General features: G+C 34.2%; 1 protein-coding gene and 2 long non-coding RNA genes across 3 annotated transcripts in view; all 3 read right to left on the reverse strand.

The window, feature by feature from the left end:
• Window positions 1-3,190: 3,190 nt before the first annotated feature.
• LOC141450695 (uncharacterized) lies at window positions 3,191-6,205 on the reverse strand. The gene is made up of 3 exons (XR_012456230.1): window positions 5,913-6,205; window positions 5,270-5,465; window positions 3,191-3,698 (listed from the first exon to the last, which is right to left on the reverse strand). It is a non-coding gene; the product is annotated as an uncharacterized lncRNA (long non-coding RNA).
• A 4,507-nt stretch (window positions 6,206-10,712) lies between these two features.
• The window catches only part of LOC141450701 (uncharacterized), a 41,036-nt gene continuing 26,763 nt past the window's right edge, over window positions 10,713-24,985 (reverse strand). The window contains exon 2 of the long non-coding RNA XR_012456237.1: window positions 10,713-10,967. This is a non-coding gene — a long non-coding RNA (uncharacterized lncRNA). The remainder of the gene's footprint in view (window positions 10,968-24,985) is intronic.
• The window catches only part of Chsy (Chondroitin sulfate synthase), a 39,382-nt gene continuing 25,496 nt past the window's right edge, over window positions 11,100-24,985 (reverse strand). Inside the window, exons 3-8 of the mRNA XM_074121371.1 lie at window positions 20,070-20,210; window positions 19,231-19,363; window positions 18,355-18,512; window positions 17,115-17,316; window positions 13,718-14,457; window positions 11,100-13,264 (exon numbers count right to left, since the gene is read on the reverse strand). Coding sequence (XP_073977472.1) covers window positions 12,959-13,264; window positions 13,718-14,457; window positions 17,115-17,316; window positions 18,355-18,512; window positions 19,231-19,363; window positions 20,070-20,210 — 1,680 coding nt within the window. The 3' untranslated portion in view covers window positions 11,100-12,958. The remainder of the gene's footprint in view (window positions 13,265-13,717; window positions 14,458-17,114; window positions 17,317-18,354; window positions 18,513-19,230; window positions 19,364-20,069; window positions 20,211-24,985) is intronic.

Below are 24,985 nucleotides of genomic sequence, written 5' to 3' on the forward strand. Positions count from 1 at the left end.
AAAAAAGAAAATAAGGTTTGAAGTTTCAACTGATTGTAAAACCACCAAAATTTAACCTTCTGTTTCTCGTTAACTATTACTACTAAAACAATGCGATTTATGTCAGTTATAGAGCTGTGTATTCTCTATAATTTGGTATAAAACCCACTAAAATCTGTACAGTAGAAAGGGAGAAAATAAGGTATGAAGTTTCAACTGCTTGTAAAACCACAAAAATTTAACCTTCTATTTCTCGTTAACTATTACTACTAAAACAATGCGATTTCTGCCAATTATAGAGCTGTGTATTCTCTACAATTTGGTATAAAACCCACTAAAATCTGTACAGTAGAAAGAGAGAAAATAAGGTTTGAAGTTTCAACTGCTTGTAAAACCACCAAAATTTAACCTTCTATTTCTCGTTAACTATTGTTACAAAAACAATGCCATTTATGTCAGTTATAGAGCTGTGTATTCTCTATAATATGGTATAAAACCAACTAAAATCTGTACACTAGAATGGGAGAAAATAAGGATTGAAGTTTCAACTGCTTGTAAAACCACCAAAATTTAACCTTCTATTTCTCGTTTACTATTGTTACTAAAACAATGCGATTTATATCAGTTATAGAGCTGTGTATTCTCTACAATTTGGTATTAAACCCACTAAAATCTGTACAGTAGAAAGGGAGAAAATAAGGTTTGAAGTTTGAACTACTTGTAAAACCAACAAAACTTAACCTTCCGTTTCTCGTTTACTGTTGTTACTAAAATAATGCGATTTCTGTCAATTATAGAGCTGTGTATTCTCTACAATTTGGTATAAAACCCACTAAAATCTGTACAGTAGAAAGGGAGAAAATAAGGTATGAAGTTTCAACTACTTGTAAAACCACTAAAACTTAACCTTCTGTTTCTCGTTTACTATAGGTACTAAAACAATGCGATTTATGTCAGTTATAGAGCTGTGTATTCTCTACAATTTGGTATAAAACCCACTAAAATCTGTACAGTAGAAAGGGAGAAAATAAGTTATGAAGTTTCAACTGCTTGTAAAACCACAAAAATTTAACCTTCTATTTCTCGTTAACTATTACTACTAAAACAATGCGATTTCTGCCAATTATAGAGCTGTGTATTCTCTACAATTTGGTATAAAACCCACTAAAATCTGTACAGTAGAAAGGGAGAAAATGAGGTTTGAAGTTTCAACTGCTTGTAATACCACCAAAATTTAACCTTCTATTTCTCGTTTACTATAGGTACTAAAACAATGCGATTTATGTCAGTTATAGAGCTGTGTATTCTCTACAATTTGGTATAAAACCCACTAAAATCTGTACACTAGAAAGGGAGAAAATAAGGTTTGAAGTTTGAACTACTTGTAAAACCAACAAAACTTAACCTTCCGTTTCTCGTTTACTGTTGTTACTAAAACAATGCGATTTCTGTCAATTATAGAGCTGTGTATTCTCTACAATTTGGTATAAAACCCACTAAAATCTGTACAGTAGAAAGGGAGAAAATAAGGTATGAAGTTTCAACTACTTGTAAAACCACCAAAACTTAACCTTCTGTTTCTCGTTTACTATAGGTACTAAAAACATGCGATTTATGTCAGTTATAGAGCTGTGTATTCTCTACAATTTGGTATAAAACCCACTAAAATCTGTACAGTAGAAAGGGAGAAAATAAGGTATGAAGTTTCAACTGCTTGTAAAACCACAAAAATTTAACCTTCTATTTCTCGTTAACTATTACTACTAAAACAATGCGATTTCTGCCAATTATAGAGCTGTGTATTCTCTACAATTTGGTATAAAACCCACTAAAATCTGTACAGTAGAAAGGGAGAAAATGAGGTTTGAAGTTTCAACTGCTTGTAATACCACCAAAATAGTAAGTATGTATACTTTTTGAATGAAAATCGAAAGTGAACGGTTAAATAGAAACAGATTTAAGTTTGATTATAATGTAAATAAATAAAATTGTCAACTGATAGATTTATGGTAAAGCATTGTCTATTTTCTAAGACAAATTTAAGTATGAATAGACTTGGAGATGAATAAAGTATTTTAATTACTTAGTTTCGCTTTTAATTTAACTTTATTCTGGGACATAGATCCTCTAAGAATAAAAACAGAACAAAAAGAAATCGCTTAAGCTGGCTAAACTAATAAATTATAAATAACTTACAACTTGAAAAAAAAGTGCCAAGAACAAAACACAAGTTGAGTAAAAATAAATTAAGTAATGTAACATATTTTTCCAAAAATTGAACAAAGAACATAACTTTAAAGAGAAATTTAAGATGGAAAAATGACAAATTGTAGTTGGAAGAGGTGAAGAGCGAATTTTGGTGACTGATAAAGAAGAGGAGTAAGAAATTTAAAGTGGTAAAGAGTTCCAAAGTGTTTTGGCACGGATGAGGAAGGATTTGCCGCAGGTTGCTGTCCTGTGATATAAAATTGGGAAGGACTAGAGCGGGAATTGACTGGAATACCCTCTGGATATACATCCAGTATTGCTTTCATTGCAGCGTGAAAACTATAATTGCTTAAGATGCAGACATTCATCAATCTATTACGTAACATAATCTTGAGTGGAGGGGCGAGAAATAAACTACTTTTAGCACCTCCAAACGAATTTCAGTTTACATTTGCGATATGAATTTTCCTTACTGGAGTATGGCTAACGTTCAGATCCTCCAAACAATTTCAGTATCATTCCCAACCTAACAAAGCTTCTTTTAGAAATTTTGAATCCAAAATTATTGATTGAATTAACTGTCAGACCATGAATGCTCAAGGAGAAAAAAATATATACATATATTGCAGAGATAAGGTTATAAATGGTTGGTGGTGCATTGATGATCTGAGCGAAACAGAGACACAGTGCGAGTAAAAGCTGACCCCCTAGCGAGTGTGACCCGAGGGGCGACCTCGGCGAACACAGGAAGAAAGTGCTAAACAGATCTTACCGCCTCTTAGCGCTGGCTGACACTTCCTGTCTCTCTGTGGGTCGTTGCAAATACATTCACCTCCGTCTGTATCCATCAGCCTAAGAAATAAAACAACTTGTAACTCCGTCTCACTCTCACTCTCTCTCTCTCTCTCTTGTAATCATAAACAGATGAATGCACAACGTCATTGTTTAAATTAAATAACATCACGTCACGTCATTAAATAACGTTCTTACGGATAGTATAACTAGTCTGGAAGATTCACATGATTTATCATAATCACATTCATTCTCTTTACAAGTAGTGATAGAAATGTTCCTTAACATGACTTCCTCCACTACCTCTGACTGACTAAGGGAAGTAATGCGATTGAATCTGTTAGTCAATATCCAGTTGGCTCTGGAAGTGCACGTTTTAAGGTCCTCCGAATCCAAAAGTGGTTTTTAGAATGATATGCGCGTGTATACTTGAACATTTCAAAACTAGACAATGATGTGACCACTTACACTACTTGATCTTACCACACTTTACGCAGTTAATCTGTTTGTGCTTAATAGATGGTTCCAATATTGTACTTCATTATCGAATGATACAATCGAAAGAAGCATGACGCCACAGCTTACCCAGTGGTTCCTCGAACTCTTAAAGTTCATCACTTCAGAGAGTCCACATTTCGAAAGCCAGAAGACGTTTTACAAGATCTACTGTCTTAAAAGTCCAGCTGTAAGCACTGAATAGAAAAGCCTCCAACCATATCCTGCTTTAACATTAAATTTTAGAACATTATTGCCATAAAAGATTTCTCATTACAAGGTAAAATAATACCCTTTGTCTTTCGACGTAAATGCCAAAGGTAAACAAGATTATTTTATCCAATACTTTATCTCGGATTGCGTCCCTATAATTAGAAGTTCAGAACGCAAGTGCAGGCAGAGCCAGCATAAAAACCGGTTCCTTCAATTCGAACCCTCCATTTATTTTCCGTTTTGTTTCAATGATCATTTAATGAGATCATCAATCTTTGCAATAAAATGCTCACCTCCTTTTCTAACAAGTATGTATATAATACTTGTAGACTTCCTGTTTTTATAAAACTGATGAGGTAATTAAGTAAATATGATTACTTAATTTTATTTAAGTCAGACTTGCAAGTACATATTTGCACTTCAACTCGTGATAAAACTTCTAAGACTTTAAATCAAGAATTGTTTCTTGTAATTTAATAATCGTAGAATGATTCTTATTATTCAATACACTTTAAGATTCTATTGCTTCCTATGACTTGTGGTGGTCAGATACCCGAAAGAGAGACTCTTCTTGAAAGAGAACTTACTGTAAAAACTAGTTTTCAAACTCAGGGCACTTTAAAACATACAAAATTGATTTGCGCTATAGCTAACTTCCGCCTCAGGACCTTGCGCGAAGGGTACAAGGCAAAAGAGGCGACTGTTTAAGGCGCATAATTTCAGATGGCGCTAAAATCAGCTCCAACATGTTTCTTTTTTTAAGGATTTCAGGAAGGTTAAGAGCCATAGAGATTTAGTAATTATTAAGATTGAGAAAGTCGTGTGAGTAACGTACCAGATTTTTGGTGCCAGAATAATTGTTTTGAAGTCCCCTGAGTTCGATTCATTCTAACAATAAGAGAATAAGAGTTTGTACAATTGAGTTTCAATTTTTTTTTTACATTTCTTCGTAATTAATTTGTTTTGTTGTAGCCATTAGAAATAAAAACATAATCTAGTAATTACAGGTGTACCTGCATAAGAGGAGGTAATTACCAGCTGAGAGAACCTGAACAGTAAATAATTATCCAACCCAGATCTCAGCGCGGCTTCTTCTAAAGATACCTATTACGACGTTGTACATATTCCTATATTTTTTTATTTTACTTTTTGTTTGGAATACGGGTGTAGTTTTGTACCAAGAGAGAAAGTTATCGCAGAGTTCTATTACACAGCCATTATTTTACACTATCGATTAATTGTTTTTAAATAACATTTAGTGATATTTTTATTATTTCGTAACATTGGTTCCTTCTTTGAGTATCGATTCTTTTACTTTTTCTAGTCGGCATTACAATCATCCAGCGACCAGAAACTTCTCAATCAACGTGCTCACTACTATCCTACGCAGGGCCGGGGCTAAGGCTCTGTCACCAAAGGGACAACAAAAACCTGGTGCTGGCCCTAATACACAGGGTATTTTGAGTTACCATTGCAAAATTAATGGAAAAATTAGGAATTCTCGTTTAGTTTAACCAGAAATATTAGGATTTCTGCTTCAGTGTATGAATAAATCAAAACCAGAGGTGGAATATATACAAACCTAATGTAAGCGTAAGCACCCAGCTTACCCAGGCGATATGATCCTTCTCTCCTAATCTCATCAGCACATACGCAGTTCCCACAATCTCTGTCTGAAAGACTAGTCATTTTCAGAGGCTTACCAAGAAACATACCTTACTGGACACGCTGGCTTGTCTTCTGTCTTTCAAGTGTTCAAGAACCTCACACTGTCATAACTGTAAAGTAATCAATAAATTATTAAAGTGTGCTACAATAACAAAAAGAAATACAAAATTTTATTTCAGATTTAAATTATCAGTTTATATAAACAACCAGGTTACGCATCATTTATAAATAAATGCGACTCATTACACATTCTCTGTAATGTTCGACTGCCTTGAGTTAAAGTACTAACTAGATTTACATGCGCTTAATTTATATTCCATTGCAGATCCCGCACAAGTGAAAGTTTGACAATAATGAAAAGAAGGCAAAAAATCTGCAGCAAAATAAAAGACAAAAATATACAATATAACAAAAAAAATTATAATTTACTTTAAAAATAATCAAAGAAGAAACGAGTTACATCGAATATAATAGCTACTAATAAAAATAAATATATAAATAGCTGTTTCTTATATTTTACTTCATTTATCGGAATTTGTGTTAAGAAAAAGATTTACCTTAGATTGTTGTAGAATTTAGTACCGGCCAGTTTAACCAATGTCATTAACGTAAAACTCCTTTTTTCTAGCCTAAGTGATAGTTCCTAATTTTCTCTTCGTTTCTTCAAATGAGTAAAAAGAAAAAGGTCTGCCACAGTTGTAACTTTTAAAACACTGCTCTAAATTGCCGTAGTGATAATCGCAAAACACCATTTGTCCGGCCAAAACAGCTGATGTAGTACCTAACCTTTCTTTCGATTCTTGCAATAAGTCACTAAAAAAAGGTTTAGATTAGTTGTAACTTTTAGAACTGGCCTAAATAGCTTTAGTGATTAGTGTTAGATACCCTCCTTCCATCCCACATAGCTGACAGTTTCAAATTCGTAAACACCAAAAATCTGGTTTTTAAAAATGTTTTATAATTTTTTTGCCACATAGTAAATCATTGATATTTTTGAAGAGATAGAGCCAAAGCAAATTAAATCATGTTAATTAAAAAAATAATTTTGTTCTATGGATAAAATGAGGGTGTTTGCCCTAATAATAATTAAAATAAAACTTATTAGGATAGAGTTTCTAAAGAACCTACTGTTACTTTCAGTATCTCCTATAATTTTTAAGTCAGCAACAAAAAAGTTTTCCACTAAACGATGAAAATAATATCGAGTTTTCTGTGTTTACAAATCTACTCTCATCCTGATCACATATGTACGAGGGGGTACCCAAAAATAACCGGAATTGCGTTGCCGCGCATGGAGCTTATGTAGTACGCATTTCTGCCGCTAAACGTGTATAGCGCAATTCCTTGCCAGTTCAGTCCTGCCTGTGTTGTCTGCCTGGCTTGTTCTGTTCATCTGCAGTGATTGTTTTTACCAGCGCTGTTTTGTTCTTTTTTCGTTTTTTATGATGGCAAGTTTAAGTGAACAACGTGCAGCTCTGAAATTTTGTTTTCTACTCGGCAAAAATGCTGCTAAAAGTGTTTTAATGTTGAAAACAGCTTACAAAGATGACGCTATGGGAAAAACTCAAGTATACGAGTGGTTTACTCGGTTTAAAAATGGCGACATGTCGATTGATGACAAACCTCGTTCTGGACGTCCATCAACTGCCCGAATCGACGAAAATGTTGAAAAAATTCGAGAGCTGGTGTTCACAGACCGTCGACAGACAATTGATCAACTGTCAGAGAGTAGTGGGTTATCTTGGAGCTCGGTTCAGCGAATTTTAACGAAAGATTTGGGGATGAAAAGGGTTGCTGCCAAGTTTGTTCCTCGAGTTCTGACTGAAAATCAAAAAGAACATCGAGTTGAAACATGTCGTGCTTTGAAACAACAGCTTGAAACTGATCCAGACTTTCTGTCAAAGGTCATTACTGGTGATGAAGTCATGGTGCTATGGTTATGACGCAGAAACAAAGCAACAGTCGAGCCAATGGAAGACGTCATCTTCACCCCGACCAAAAAAATGTCGTCAAGTCAAGTCAAACATCAAAACAATGCTGATTTGCTTTTTTGATGCCAAAGGCGTAGTCCATTCAGAGTTTGTCCCCCCAGGTCAGACCGTCAATCAAACCTTGTATTTGGAAGTTTTGAAAAGATGGCGCAATAGTGTTCGCCAAAAAAAAGACCCGATTTGTGGCAAACAGGAGACTGGTTCTTCCACCACGACAATGCACCTGCACACACAGCCATCTCTGTTAGACAGTTTTTGGCTAAAAATGGCATGGTTCCGCTGCCCCACGCACCTTACTCGCCTGACCTGGCTCCGTGCGACTTTTTCTTATTTCCACGCATGAAAAAGGGCATGAAAGGTCACCGATTTGACAACATTGAAGAGGTCAAGAAAAAAACGAAGAAGGAGCTGTCAGCCATTTCTAAAGATGACTACAAAAAATGTTTCGAACAGTGGAAGCACCGGTGGGACAAATGAATTAGTTGTAATGGAGAGTATTTTGAAGGGGATAAGGTTGTTCTGTAAAAAATTTGTAAATAAATAGCTTTTAAAAAATAATTCCGGTTTTTTTTGGGTACCCCCTCGTATGTCCAGCATTACGTTAGGAGAGTTGCACGTCATTACATAGATGAAAGGCCTTTTTGTGAGCCCATGTGTCTGTTTGGATAGTGTGTGGTGTAATAATCCTAATAATAAAACGGGATTTTAAGAAGGGCAAGGTCATGGGGGAAAGTGAATACTGGATTACATAATTACAGGATTCTTCATCTCCTCTAGAATGGCTTCTCTAGTATGTTTTGATGTCTGCTATATTTCTAAACTGATGCATATCATAAAATTTATCTAATAAAAGTCTAAAATAAAAGCAATCTGTTCCTTTCTTTATCTTCCTTAAAGAAGAAGAAGGTAGATAAGTTTTAAAGCTTATTCATTTTACATTATAAATAACTTACTTTCACTTAAGTCTTCCTACTTGAAATAAACTTTAAATACTTTTTAAGAAATTATTAATTTTGTGTGCAGCATGCCTTCTCTAACAAAATTAATTGATTCTGTCGATTTCGAAGCCTCCAGAAATTGTATAGGTATTGAATATTTTCTAGGAACATGGCGGGTCTATCGAATGACAGCCATAATATTTTGATCGGTTAAAATTGCTTTAATAAAAATAAGGTTCGAACTTTAAAAAAAATACCAAGAGATTAATAATTAATTAATAAGAGGCTGTGCAGTGTTTTCCTGTTTAATTAAATTATATATATTTTTTTTAATTAGTCTAAGCAGAAATTTAAATGCAGCAGAGCGTGCTGCGGCAATTGCATTGCTAAATATAGGGCTAAGTCTACGTTATTCGGCCAACGTTTTCCACGTACATTATTCCAGCATTTCTTGGATCGCCTAACGTTTTTAGGAGACCGATTAATCAGCAAAATTACAAGGTAGTCCGCGTTGTATCATAGATGAGCGATTTTTTTGTTTAGCTTAAAAGTACTACGAGACAAAACCATGTCGAGTGCACGCTCCAAAATTTGACCGAACAATTCAGCATCTTATATCTCTTCCAGGACATATCGTATAAGCACATGTCTTCACGAAGTCGAACTATCATCAGCATTACTTGCCATATGATCGGTACTGCAACAGTGAGAAGATGTATGAAGAGATTTCCAAATTTAGATTTTATACAAAATTATGGAAAAGAAAATTTAGGCAAAGAAAGGTTTAGATAAGCTCAGTCATATCCGAAGTGCAATGTCCTAGATCCTTGTTTGAATTTCTTTTTCAGGAAGCCTTTTCAAAGATGGACAGTATATTGTCTAAAACAACGGAAGACTAGAAGACTATCTCCAGCGGCCGGCAAATATTCTGGACCAATTAACCTACTTACCTTAAGCAAAAAATCATGTTCAGCTGTACTGTTGTTAGCTATGAATTGTTAGCCAACCTCCGCAGGGTGAGATCTATTGGCTGTTGAGAGAACTATGTTAAACCAAATTTTGAACACTACTTCAGTGACTGTAACGAGTTTATTTGCTGAATATATTTCATCTGTAATTTATTTAGATAAAATTGAGTCCGTCTAGATATATTTTATAATAGGGATCACACATTACAATCAATAAAAGTTGGGTATTTTCAGCTTCATTTCACATAGTAACCATATATTCTTGGTTCACTCGCGCTTAAATCAGTAGCAATATTTTTAAATTCTAATCTTTTTTAATGAACAAACTATTTCAGTTTATAAATTAATGCTCTATATGAAAAGTCACAAGCATTTATTGGCTGAAGTTATCATTGCAATTTACCAACATTTAAACTAATCAGTTGAGACCCAATTTCAGTCAGCTACAATAAAGCTAGGATAATTATTTGATTTTTCTCAACAAGAAAAAAAGGTACCTATTCTTGAACATGTTGTTATGGACCCAGTAATCGGACAGTAACTATTATTGCAATACTTCCATCTTTATATTTATTACATGCATATGTACGAGAGCTCGTACAATAAGAGAGCATCAGGGAAGGGATTAGCTATGAGGTTAGCATACTGGACTCCCACGCGGAGGTCGCGGGTTCGAATCCAGTAGCTGACCCTTAGATTTTCTCTTCCTAGGAGCTTCTTACAGCTCACTGTCCGGTGATGGACAGTGTTGTCTGTAACGAGAGAACACTGTCCGGAGGCCGGCAGTGCACTGGAAAAAGCTCCGGGCGCTAATAACCTCAGCTGTTGATGCGCCAAAAAAAAAAAAAATTAAGAGAGCATCAAATTATACTTCGTAGAAAGGAACAACAATCTGTAATCAAATCCATTCTCTTAATAGTTATTTATTTAACAAGTGCGGAATGTAGTACTTTTCCTCACGCGAGGCAGGGTTTGCACGCACGGGCGAGCGAAGCGTGGCGAGTGCAAGTGCAAATTGCCGAGTGTGAGAAAAATACTTTACACTCGAGTTAAATATTATATTTTTTCTGCAACCATTAGGGTTATTAACTAAAAAAAAAACTAAATAGGAATCACTAGAATCCATTTTAAATTTCTATAAGTTAACACTATAACCTTTTTAACTGTTATAATTAAAAATATCTATTTATTAAAATATTATTTTTATTTCTATATTCCTTTCAATTTTTATTTTATTTTTTTAATATTCGTTTTTTAATTATTTAGATAAAATAAATTTAAATAAGCTTATTAAAGTTTTACAGAAAATATTTAATGACAAAACTTCTTATATCAAGGAAGCACAATAAAGTTTTTCCACTCACTAGTGAGGAAAGTGACACTAATGGGAATCTTTCCCCACTAGTGAGGGAAGTTGGGCAGCGACACAGCTGATTTTAATTGAGTAATGAGAACATTCCTACATGAAAAACGAACTTTATTTCAGGTTTAAAAACTGTACATTATGGCCTTTAGAATCTCGTAAATAAGTTGTCTAATACTGTGATAAGTAACATTTATCAAAGGCACAAAATTTAGCCTTTTTATCAATAGAGGTTGAAGGCTTCAAAGGCATTCATCATCTCCAATTTTGAAATCGTTGTGATGCTTTTCTGCTTTTTCTAATCCATTTGTAAGTGTCGAACCCATATTTATATCTTAGGTTTTGAACCAATCTTAAAAAAAAAAGAAGCTTGAATTTACACATTCTTATTTTCCTGCTTTTTAAATTTAGCTGTAAAAAGAAAAGAAGTAATTTTAAAATAATATAACTTGAACTAGGTTATAGAAACAATGCAAAAAAAGCATTCTATAATGGCAAGATACTTTATTTCGCTCAGTTTTGTGGATTAAAACCATCAAAACTAGTGTTTTGTTTTTTTAACAACCAGATGTACAATTTTTTACTAAAACATCCTTCTTATTGTCAAAATTTTCAAAAGATAAGTTCATCAATTCTTTCAAAATGTGAAAAAGACATTTTCAGACACCGATCTCTGCACCAACTTATCTGTAGAAATCTTTGCTTTTAAGCCCTCCTCAAAAATAATAATAATAATAATAATCTCTAAAAATGTTTTGAACAATCTCGGTTAACTATTTTAAAATATCATACTATAATTTGATTTTTTAACTTTGTTACCTAATTCTTTCTACAGAAATTTGATACATGGAAGTATCTTCTACGTTTCCAGTAAAACTTATTACCTCAATGATAGCTAAATTCTTAATTATAATAACAAAATTTAGTACATAAAATTTAAATTATATGTACATTTACAAAAATAATATCTTCAAATTTAAAAATAATTTACAAATTCCTAAAATCTAAAACGAAAAGTCCAAAATATTAAGAAAAAAAAATATATAAAGTTATTTGATTGAATTTTCTTTGGCACTAAGGCACAATTTATTTAGACATTTTTAAAAGAAATGCGATATAAGGAATTAATTTCTTATTTTAACAACAAATAACCTCAGCTAAATAAAGGAACTTCCACCAGGGGCTTTTTTCATTAAGTCCTTGGGGGAATTCTTAAAATTAAAATAGAGAATATAAAATAGGATTTAGGTGATGCGCCATAATTGACCCTTATTTAATATTTAACATTTATTACATACCTATTACGCACTACCCAAAAATTAGTAAACTAGCAATTTCTTATCTAGAGGGGTTTCAACAAAATTTAGTTTTAGTTTTCCCTTTTGGTGAAATGCGTATTTGTTTGTTATTGTCATTAATATGGAAAATTTGTATCCAGCAACTCTGCCTAACGCTTAACATTGTTTAGAAGATATTGTCAAAAGAGAGGAGTTCAACTGATAGGGGGGAAGCATGAAGCAGCGGAGAGTAGACTGATTTTCCTTCTGTTCGTCGCTTTTCCTACCCTACTTTGCAACTTCTTACTCTCATCATTCCCAGAACCTGGCTCCTGGTTCCAAATCATTCGCTGTTCCTGCTCTTTTGGCTCTTCCTGGTCTGCTTTTAGTTACAGGAAACATTTTCTTAAGAGATTCAAAGAGTCAATAAGTATGGTAAACCTACCCGAAGTTCGAAGTAATCTTTCAATTCCCTTTTATGTTGCTTTCCCTAATCTTGAAATCACTAGCACTCCCAGTGCATAAAAAAAAAAGTACATTTCTAAAATTAATTAATTGTTTCCCTTTTAAAACATTACTATCCTTAAAAAAAATAAAGTACTGTAAAGCAGAATTCGTTTTTTTTAAAAAAAAAAAACATTTACCACTATTTAAATTAAGATTTCCTAATAGTTTTGTTTACAGTTCTTAATAAAGCTCCCACTATTTCACAAAAACTCCCATTTTCACATTTACACTTTTCTAAAAACTAAACTTGAAAGTATTTTTATTTAATTTAATAAATACCAAACGTCATGATCCCAAATTAATGAAATAAAAATGATTCCTTAAAATAAAACTAATCACAGAAACACTGCAGTCTTCTTTCTTCCTTAAAAACAACGGATCAACTATTTGTCGCAGTCCATGAGAAATATTTTTTTAATTTTTATCATCTACAAATTCCTAGTTCTCTGGTACTCCTTGAGTAAAATGCACTGCCATCTTTCATTCTTACTGCAGTGCCACAAAACTGTTGGCATTCTGCCTCAAGGAAATCATTTGTGTATAGAAGATTATCAAAATGTCATGTAGCATCCTTATTATTATAAATCATTGTTCTTAACCTCTGAACTTGTTTACCACCGTCTAAACTATTATTGTAGAGTATGGAGGCCAGTCGATGGACACTACCATATGTGTCGGCTCTAGTATTACGACACATCTCCAACTGGGCACGTTCCAGCGATGGATCACAATCGACCACATGGAATACGTGCACCAAATCTGGATCCACTGAACGGAATATCGTTACATTGGAAGCGACAAACTTTTCAAATAGATCCACATCTTCTTTACCCCAACCGTGAATAGAAGTGTCCAAACCGCCAACCTGGAAAACAAAATGAAGATGGTGTGAGCTTTCAAATGATTTCCACGGCTAAAGCACTTTACTACACGTTTCTTGTACCAAGCAAAGCATAAAATCAATGACCATACTGGAAATCGAACCTAGTACCACATCTTACCATTCCAATCACACCACTAGCTGCCTTTAAAGCATCTGTAACAAGTGTAGACTTCATTTCGAATGCTACTCAGAATTCCATTGAAAATAGGATGTGTTTGTTTATTGAAGAGACAGACGCGCGCTCGTGTGGGTGTGAGTGAGAGAGAGAGAGAAAGAAGGAAGGGGCGATCAAGAAGTAATCTGTTCGTATGTAGATTCAGTTTAAAGAAACTTAAGCTAGGTGAGAATAGAAAAGGCGATTAAAACAACCACTTTGAAATAAGTAAATATGGTATTTGGAAAATTTGAAAACACAAATAATTTTAGAATACTAACCTGCACCAGATCACTTTTATAGACGCTAGCAATTCCAAACCCATACTGCCTCCAAAAACCAGTATCTTCATTAATTAAGAAATGATTCGGCGACATTGTCTTATTATAGACCACTACTGGATCGAATTCACTATACACAATTGGGAAATATGCAGATTTCCCTTTGACAGTATTTACACGAATTCTGTGCAACGTTGCACTTCTAAATACCATATCTACATCAATGAAAAATAACAGATCATCAGGTTCGTTAGCGTAAGTGGCGCCGATTTCCAAAGCTTTCGCACGAGCAAAACTTTCAAAAACTGGTACAACATCAATACGAGTGTAAGTATAAAGTTTTTGTAGACCACGCACAGTGTCGAGTATTCTTTGGACGGTGTTCTCTTTGTCACTGGGAAATAGAACTACTGTCAATGTAACACGTTCTTCGTTTTTCAAACAGACGTCTTCAAAATTTCTAATAAAACGTCTAAAAGTGGCAAATCTACCAGATAATGGCAGTATAAAATTGATAATTTTATCGCGTAGATTGTGCTTATTTAAAGTTGTATCGGTTTCCGTTCCAGAAAATAATAACGATGGCAAACTTTCTCCAATTTTCATCAAACCGCTTTCAAAAGCTTCTTTGATCGCTTGTGAGCTTCCACCAGCAGCAGTATCATCAGCTTGCTCTTCTGACGGCTCAGTAGCTGGCAGTATAACTTCTTTTCCTTCGTACACTTCCCTCAGTGACAAACCTATTAAACATATACATATATATCATCGATCTTAAGAAGTCCAGGGAAAGCTAGCTACAAATTGATCTAAACTTTTAAAGAATCTAATTTTCAAAACACGAGCAATACAAAAGTTGTTGCACGCTGTGTTAGTTCTTTACTACTTTACTCGACAGAATTTTAACTTTTTTGCGAAAGAAGTAAGATTAGTTAGTCGCTGTAAAAAAGCCCCAGTGGTGAATTACAATTATCGCAATTTATGAAACTTTGGGGTATCGAAAATTTAATTTTTATTTTGTTGCAGAGTACAGTTGTCCTCTAACTTCCGATAAATGGAAGTTCTTTTGATTTTTGTGTTTCTTTTCTTAGAGAGACTTCGACGTAAGATAACCTTTCATTTTAAAGTACTAAAAATATCATTGAGTACAATTTTCTATGCCCCATTATGAGTTTTAAACAATGGTCTAATTCCTAACGATACTTCAGTTTCTATTAGCTAATAGAGTCTGGATGTTATGTGGCAGAAAGAACGAAACTATTCCTTGCGGATAATCAGATCATCCATCTCTCACGAGATGAAGATCACGGACATTCTACTCTCATCTCTGCGAGAAAGCTTCCTTATGCTCCTGAACGTGGGAATTAGAAAGTTACCCGATCCATTGGAATCATTACTTAACAAAGACGAATGCTCTCTACTTAGAACTTAAACAGGTCCGATCCTGCGAACATAGACTGTAACGAGAGAACACTGTCCGGAGGCCGGCAGTGCACTGAAAAAAGCTCCGGGCGCCAATAACCTTAGATGTTGACGCGCCTTAAATCATCAAATAATAATAATAATAATAATATAAGAGAAGGGATTAGCTATGAGGTTAGCATACTGCACTCCTACGCAGAGGTCCCGGGTTCGAATCCAGCAGCTGACCCTTAGATTTTCTCTTCCTAGGAGCTTCTTACAGCTCACTGTCCGGTGATGGACAGTGTTGTCTGTAACGAGAGAACACTGTCCGGAGGCCGGCAGTGCACTGGAAAAAGCTCCGGGCGCTAATAACCTTGGATGTTGACGCGCCTTAAATCATTAAAAAAAAAAAATAATAATATTACAGGTGAAGATGGAGTTCCGTACAGCCCCGATTAGTTGTCTCTCACGACAGTCAGGGATACACTGATTTCGAACACCTAACACAGAGATATTTTCAGTGTTCCTACATAAAGATTTCCCGATCCCATGATGAAATTGATTTTTAATTTTGGGTTGTATTTTTCCACAGTTCAAGTCAATCCATTTGTAGACGTTCTACAGTATTTTTGGTGGTAGTTCTAATTCATACGAGGGTCGTTTGAAAAGTCCGTGCAAAGTCAGAGAGATAGCACCACTGGCGCGTATCGAGGTTATGTTTAGTTAGTAGCATCTCTTGGAAGAACACACACCAAGTTTCAGCCAGATCGGTCTGTTTCTTTGTGTTTGGCATTCGTTTGAATCGAGGAAGTCGAGTGATTTTCAAAAAAATGGGCGAAAAAGAATTTCGTGTGTTGATTAAACACTACTTTATGAAAGGCAAAACGCCTGAGGAGACTAAAGAGAAGCTTGATGAACATTATGGTGACTCTGCACCTTCGATTAGAACAGTTTATAAGTGGTTTCAAAATTTCCGGAGTGGCCATATGGGCACAAGTGACGCTGAACGTTCTGGACGCCCTGTTGAGGTTACTACTCCAGAAATCATTGATAAAATCCATGATATGGTGATGGATGACAGAAGAGTGAAGGTGCGTGAGATTGCTAGTTCTGTGGGCATCTCGAATGAACGGGTACATAATATTTTGCATCAACATTTGGATATGACAAAGCTATCCGCAAGATGGGTGCCGCGATTGCTCATGCTTAACCAAAAACGAAATCGTGTGAAGTGTTGCAAGGACGGTTTGCAGCTGTTCCAGAAGAATCCGCAGGACTTTAAGCGTCGTTTCGTCACTGTGGATGAAACATGGATACATCACTACACTCCTGAGACCAAAGAACAATCTAAACAATGGGTTACCAAGGGAGAATCTGCGCCAAAAAAAGGCGAAGACCGTTCCTTCGGCCGGAAAGATAATGGCGACTGTCTTTTGGGATTCGCAAGGAATAATCCTCATCGACTATCTGGAAAAGGGTAAAACTATTACAGGTGCATATTATTCATCGTTATTGGACCGTTTGAAAACCGAGCTGCAAGAAAAACGCCCACGATTGGCCCACAAAAAAGTCCTTTTCCATCACGACAACGCACCAGCTCACACCTCAGCAGTTGTGGTCGCAAAATTAATGGAAATAGGGTTCCAACTCGTTTCACATCCCCCCTATTCTCCAGACTTGGCTCCCTCGGACTACTATTTGTTCCCCAATATGAAGAAATGGCTGGCGGGAAAAAGATTTTATTCAAACGAGGAGGTGATTGCAGAAACGAATGGCTATTTTTCAGACTTGGACAAATCCTATTATTCGGAAGGGATCAACAAACTAGAGCAGCGTTGGACGAAGTGTATAAGCCTAAAAGGAGACTATGTTGAAAAATAAAAAAGGTTTACCCCAAAAAATTAAGTAGTTTTTATTTTTGCACGGACTTTTCAAACGACCCTCGTAGAAGGGGCTACATTTTCATTTCTTTAGCCTACATTTGTGAAGTGAATACCAGAAAACTGTTGCTGAAGATATGAATGCCTTCTGACGGGTACAGTCATTTTCCTGCCTCGATATTTCTTATAGACCAACAGCATGTCCACAATATAGTCGGCTCCGTACAGTACATTATATCGATAGTATGCGTAGAGTATTTCTTTGAAGTCGATAACTCGGCCACGCTGTCTGGAATACATGTTGATCATCTCCATTACCTGAACAAAATAAAAATGAACAGTATTAGTTAATTATTGATTAATTGATTTTCTGTAATTTAATTGAACGATTTTAAATGTACTCCTGAAGAAGCTTTAACTATGTAACTTAACTACCCAAGTTTTACCGATCAGTTTATGATCTGCATCTCTAATTAACTTCATTATCTTGGAACCAAAATCTGGACACTCACACGACTTCCTGTTAGCGGAATTCACATAATAAGTCTCCTTGAAAGATATAATACGAATTAAAAAGATAGCAGGTTTCAAAAATATACGTTGCACTACAAAAAATAAAAGAAAAAAAAAAAGATTCTTGATGTGATTTAAGAGGAAGTTTAACCCCACATTTCCGTCAGAACCTCGCTATATCCACTATGTTCTGAGAAGTATCCAAACTAAAGTAGGAGGCCTAACGTAAGTCCGAATTCAAAGTAATAATAACAGGAAATAATAATATTAATAATAGTAATATGGAATAATTTTAATAAGACCGTTTCTAACTCAAAAATTTCGGTGTTACCAATAGAGTACCAAAAGAATCAATTGAATAGATAATAATTTTAAAAACCACACTGTTTCGGACTCAGAAGACCTCAAAACTGATATTTCTGGAAAAGACTTGAAATAGAAAATTTTACCCGATCGCAATACTTCTCCTTACCTAAAGTAAGAGAATTTAATAAATACGTTTAAACTTAAAATTAAAAAAATCAAAAAGGTAGGTTCCCCTTAGTTCAAATTTCAATTTTCTCTATGAAAAAAATTTAAACAAAATGACTTGCAAAAAAAAATCTGGAAAATTTGAAATGATCGCATTAGTTTTATATTTTTTTAAGTAGAAGTATGAGAAAGTAATTAATTGGATTATTACAATATTCATTTTAGCAAAATTATTTTTTTGTAACAAGAATAAATTTGTTTAACATCTTAACTAGTTCTTTTTTACTCTGTTCTCTTTGGAAGGAAGGAACAAGACAACCAACTAACTGCGTTACACCCAAGAATGCACCATAGTTTACCTCTGAGGTTTACCTCTCTAATGACATCATCCAGACCTTCTCTTAGTGGGGCATCGATTCTCCTCCTGGGATTGGAGCTGAACGCTGAATAGAGAGAGCGTTGGATGAAATCCCAAGGGATAATTTCACTCCTATTTGCTGGAATAAATTTAGTCAATCCTGCCGGTCGACCTATAAAATTAATTAAAAGTAAATCATTTGTTAAAGATTCCACTTAGAGTGAAAAATACAGTGTGATATCACTCAACTTTCTCTTATTAATTTTCTTTAAAGTTTAAAGTTTCTCAAACCAAATTTTGAAAAAAAAAAAAACATTCAGTTCTTTCTGATGTAGTTCGTAAAACAAAAAATTACACTGAATTAATGTTTTAGAAGAGGTTCGCTTAATTAAATTTTCACTTGAGAGTGGCAATAATTTACTAGACACAAAAGACATCTCACTATCTGTAATGGAATTCAACAAAATATGCGGAAAAACACTTCTGGAATATCTTTGTTTTGATATATTGTTTAAAGTTGCAATTTTAGTGCACTTTAATGCACGCTCTTGGTGACATCATTTCTTCTAAACTGGTTATTTTCTTGATAAGCATTTAATTATCGTTTAGATTATACAAGTTTTGGGGCAAGTGCACTTTCACTTTTCCTGTTGAGCTACAATTTCATCAATCAAGGAAAATTGAGATGCTTCGGCGTTTATCATGTGTTAGACATACGCCTACCTAGAATCCTTCCAGATACTTAACTTGGAGAGGATGATGTAGAGTCTTGACTAGCAACAATTGGGCAATAGATCTAGCAAGTCGTTAAGCGTTGACCTCGCTGTAGTATAAACTGTTCTTATACATACATACAAATATATAAACAGTTATTTATAATATAAACTTACCTAGTGAATTTGATTCAGAGAAATCAGGTACATTTCTAGCCCCTTCGTCAGCAACACCCAACATTTCATGCATTTTCAAGATATCTCTGTGCAATAATATTAGTCGTTGTTTGATTTCTTGTATTCGTAACATCTAGAAGAATAATTTGCAATCATTACATTTCTTGTAAATACTGATCAATGTAATTAAACTTGGTTAAAACGTTAAAAATTAAGGTTAGTTTGATTGCGACTGGTTGATACGTTCATCAGTGCTGTCAAATGTCCAGTTGGTTCTGGAAAAACTGTAGCAAAATAAATAAAAATCAAACGTAACTGTAAAAATCCATGCTGTAAAATAGTATTTCCGCGAGTATGATTTAACCTAGTAACCCTGTTGTACGGTCAGCTGAACAGTATCAATGCTGATCACAGCTTACAACTGTGAGGACCACATCTTTTTTTGAACTCACAGGCAAAATTGAAAATTAAAAGTCCAGATCCAGTATTTGATGATGAGTACATATTCTCTTGCTTTTACCAGTCAACCTAATTTAGCTCGGTAGTACATTTTTACATAATTGGCGCATGCTTAAAGTAGTAGTTATCCGTGAAATTTTTTTTGGCAAGGGGGGGGATGCTTCAACTAAAGTGTTTTCAATCTCAAGAGAAGTTTAAAAAAAGGGAATTGTTGAGGCCATTTTCGCACTTCTGATGAAAATTTCATTTTGAAAATCGACTATGACCTAAGTAATTCCTGTTAAAGAAAAAATACCTTTATAAGCTTTCTGGTCGTTTTATCTTTATTGCTAGTCGCATTAAATAATTTAAAACGGTGCCAGCATATCTGCAATAATTACCTTCATGTAGTTGTCCACTCGATACAGATGTTTATATTGCTTCACTGGATGCAGCGTAATCGCTCGGTGTACCTCCTTCTGTTTTAGATTGCCAGTAAATGCTTCCTTGCCGCTAGAGTTATGATATAAAATAGTCTGCATCTGAAAGAAACATTAAAAGTATTATTTTTATAGCTGAAATTAGAGTTGTAAAACATGAAGTATAAAAGATCAAAGCTAACAACTTCAAAAGAAGCCGCTTTTTTGCTTTCTCTACGTAAGGAAAGTGTTGCAATCGAGGAGATAAATTTTTCTATTTTGAGTTTGCATTTGAAATATCCGTTTGAGATCACCTTTGGATCGGAAAAGTGATGAGCGTAATTTACGGTACTATGAGTTATATAACCTAAAAAATAATAAATGTATAGATAATATTTTTGAGATGTAGTCCCACAATTGGAACTTTACTGAAAATCCCATTCATTTTTCTAAAATTTTTCCCAAAGTTTTTAATTTATTTATACTACATTACAGCCTGAGGCTTATTGTAGGGAGTTGGGTAAAGTATTTACATAAGTATTTACAAAATTGAAGAACATAAAACAAAACAAAAAATGAAATTACATAAAAAAGAAACAGAAAGTAACATCTTTATCAGTATAATAACTTAGATAAAATAAAACCAATACTTAGTAATAATAATAATAATAATAATAATAATAATAATAATAATAATAATAATATTACAAGAAAATAATCTAAATAAACCAGCACAGGATACTAAATGAATTTTTGAATATTATAAAATCACACAGTTAGGTTTATAATACATTTATAGCACATTTATTTTTTTATTTTTATAATCAGTTAAATTTGTAACTTTAATTTCCTTAAGTTAAGGCTGCTATGAATATAGAAGTAAATATCATTGAGTTGTTCAATAGAAACAATATCCAGTATGGTGATCACATTACTACAGTCGTCCACATTCTTTATATATTTACTTAAATATTTAGTTCTAGCTGTAGAATATAAAGGACAGTTTACCAGAAAGTGAACAATATCCTCTCTATGTCCAAGTGAGCAACAACGGCATTGTTCTTTGTCGAAAATAAACTTTTCACCTTTAATGTATAGTCTGGTATGGTGCTTGGAGGCTAAACGTAACTGACAGACAGCTCTAATTTTGTTAATATGAGTGTTAAATAATATATATGAGTCATCAAAATTGAAATAACATAAACTTCTATAATAATTATTATAACTAGAACTGATAACTTTGTCAATATCTTTACTTAATAAATTGTTACTGTACGCAAATACCATATTATTAAATTCACTTTCAATTAACTTGACATCTTGAGCCATCCAAACATCAGATCTGCCAATAGAGGTTAAACAGTTTCTCAAGTCATGGGTCCAGTTAAAGGGCAAGTCAAAAGTATCCAAGAGTGCAGCTAGTCTGTTGTAGCAGATCTTAGGCGTTCTATCATCTGACATATTAAGCAGACAGACCCACCATTTGAGCATTCTCTTAAATATCTTCAATTGGGTGTGAATACGGCCAGTCTCCAATCTCACATACGAGTCTGGGGTTGATATAGCCAAACACAGTAACTTTTTAAGGAAATTCACCTGCCCACGCTCAATCAAAGATCCGTATCTGCAAGCCCAGATCTCAGACAAATATAACAAATTACTTTCGGAAACAGAGTCATACAGATGACAATTTGAACGCCACGAATCTGATTTAGAACCGGATAGTACCTTCATGACAACTGAATTAGCTGCTGAACCCTTAGATAGAAAATACTTTGTGGTCTGGAAGAAAGTACCTGACCTGTGGAAAGGAACCCCGAGATACGTAAAACTGTTTACAATTTCAATACCAGTAATAGCGTACTTAAAAGGCTTGAGATTTGAGGTGCGACCACCTTTATGGAAAGGAAGTATTTTAGTTTTTGCGGTATTAACTGTTAAACAGTTATTCTGGCAATATTTTTGCAAAATGCTTAAATTTGTCTGGGTGTCCAGCCAGGAGGAAGCTAAAATAGCCACATCGTCAGCATACAGCAGCAGATGTAAATCTGTATTCTTGTCAATATTAATACCGCGGGATCCGTTAGTAATAAAAAAATCAGGCATATCGGAGACAAATAGCAAAAAAAGCAAGGGGCTGAGTACTTCCCCCTGAAGCACTCCCTCCGTGATACGAATGTCCTGTGAGCTAACATTCCCCTGAGTAATAATGAAAGATGACATTTCATAAAGATTTTCAAGAATTCTTATTATTTTGGTACTGATCCCCAGATGATACAACTTCCGCCACAGTAGTGAATGATTTATAGAATCAAACGCTCTTTTAAAATCCACAAAAATAGTGAAAACTTTCCTTCTCTTTAAGCGTAATTGAATATTTATAGCAGATATTAAAGAAAAAACACTATCTCTACATCCACGACCCATCCTAAACCCACATTGATTTTCAGGAATCAATTTGTTAGACTCAGCCCATTTTACCAGTCTATTATAAACCACAAATGTGAAAACCTTCACAATAGTATTGAACAAAGCAATCCCTCTGTAATTGTAAGGGTCCGAGGGGTCTCCTTTTTTGAAAATCAAATTTAGTCTTATTTTACCCCATGACACAGGAACACTTTCATTTTCCCATATTTTATTAAATAAATTTAGTAGGTAGTGAATCCATTCGTCTGGGAGATTTTTTAAACATTCATTAGGTATTAAATCAACACCAGTTGCCTTTTTATTTTTACAATTAATTAGAGACGAATGGATTTCATCTAGTGAAATGGTAGCATCCAGTTCAGGGTTGTAGTAGCCAAAAAAATTGTCTAAATCTACTTTAGATTTAGAAAACACTGAGTTATAAAAACTTTCCCAATGTTCAACATCAATAGGGCAGACTGTATAGTGTGTCTTTTTAATTTTATTAACAACATTCCAAAAATCATTTGGGTTGTTTACATTACGGAAGCGCTCCTTAGTATCGTCATAATATTTCTGTTTACATGACTTCAATAAACCTTTGTATTTCTTTTTTGTTTGTTGATATTCAATGACACAATTTCTTTCAAACTTACTGTTATAACATTTTTTAAAACTATTTTTTACTGCTTTCTTAGCCATGAAACATTCAGACGTAAACCAAGGTTTGTTATTTAATAAATTAGAAATAGTTATTTTTTTAATCATGTCTGCCTGGTTCATACTATCAAGTATAGCAGATTCAAAATTAGTATACAAATCGTTAATGTCAACACAGTTATAATAAATACGAGATGAATGTTTCAGGGTCAATACAAAGTTGCTAAGATGGTCCGTGTCACGGAAAATCTTAAGGATTTCAGATTTTTCATTTTTGTTATTTAGCTTATGGCTACTGCAAAAATCAATCACTAAACTAAGAGAGCAGGCCAAGTGGTCGGATAAATCGGAAATATTAATTATTTTTAGATCATTAATAACAGTAACAGTTTCAAAAGGGGCGCACACCAGATCGATTACGCTGCACCCTTGGTTACTAACAAATGTATAATTACCTAATTTATCGCTAATAGTACGCCCATTTAGTATGAAAAAACCCATTTCATCAAGTAAATCGGTCAAAGCAAGTCCTCTATTACTGACTATCTGGTCACACGAGCTTCTATTACTATTAAGGTAAGAATTCGCAAAACATTCACTATTTACCGTATCTAAACTACCCACCCTAGCATTCAGATCGCCCGCCAAGATTAAATTACAGCAGCCATACATTAATTTAATTTCATAAATATCATTTTTTATCAGCTCAACGATATAATCATATTCCCTGCCTGGTCTCAGATATACCAAACAAATAATTAACACAGAATAATCATTTTTTAACAAAACAGACAACCACCAATCTCGCGATTGTAATACGGTTACACTCACATTAAGACACTTTTTAACAAAAATAATCAGACCGCCACTGCCCCGAACTTTCAATTTCTCCTTCTTAGCTGGTACTGCAACAGATACATAATTTTTCAAAAAACCAGGGAAAGCAGCCTTCTCAGACAGATGCCATGATTCGTACAATCCAATAATATCATAAAATAAAAGTTTCTTAATTTCTTCACAAGCCCAAAGTGCTTTCCATGCTTTTCTACAAATTTCGTTAATACAAAAGAAAGCTTTTCATTTTTCTGTGAATGTTTGAGCATTATGAGATACTTATAGATGAATTGTAAAATTTAGCATCTCGAGAGAAAATAACGCGAATTTTTACATCGGATTTTACTATTTTTTTGTTCACTTTTCCTGCAACTAAACCATTTTAGGAAACCACAAAATTGCCTCGGATTTAATTAAAGCCAATAGTCTTTGACTTACAACTTGTCAGTGCGTAGGCTGCATTAGATTGGTTTATTTTTTTAGAGAACAATTTAGAAGTTTAGTAATCAGTGAATGTTTGCCCCACTTTTGAGTTATTATTGATAAATTGAAATAATGGTCATGTTTTCAATTGAATGTGAAATAAAAAACTGTAAATAGGATGAATTGGTAACAAGAAGAATTGTTTTGTAGTAAATTTCAGTAAGTAAATAGTGCGCACTCTATTGTGTAAAATGAATGGCCAGTGCTGTGCACCGGGCGTAGGCAATCAAAACATTAAATACAATCTGGAGACAATGGATGTGAGCCATTTATTGGAAGGGCTTGTGGAGGGCTAGATACTGGCAGCAATATGGATGCTGCATCTTTTTTAGAGACATCTCCTAATCATTTTAGTCAGATAAAAGGTATTTTCCTTCGCCCGACTTCCCGATATTAGGAGTTTTCACCTTCTCTATGGAAGTATTGCTTTCGCGCATTTTCCTACCTTGATTCATCACCTGAAATATCCATTTTCAGAACGAAACCCTAAATATGTAAAAGTGTATTTTTGC

The sequence above is a fragment of the Rhodnius prolixus genome, unplaced genomic scaffold, assembly GCF_049639745.1.
Source record: "Rhodnius prolixus isolate KJV_2025 unplaced genomic scaffold, Rpr scaffold_8, whole genome shotgun sequence".
NCBI lineage: Eukaryota > Metazoa > Arthropoda > Insecta > Hemiptera > Reduviidae > Rhodnius > Rhodnius prolixus.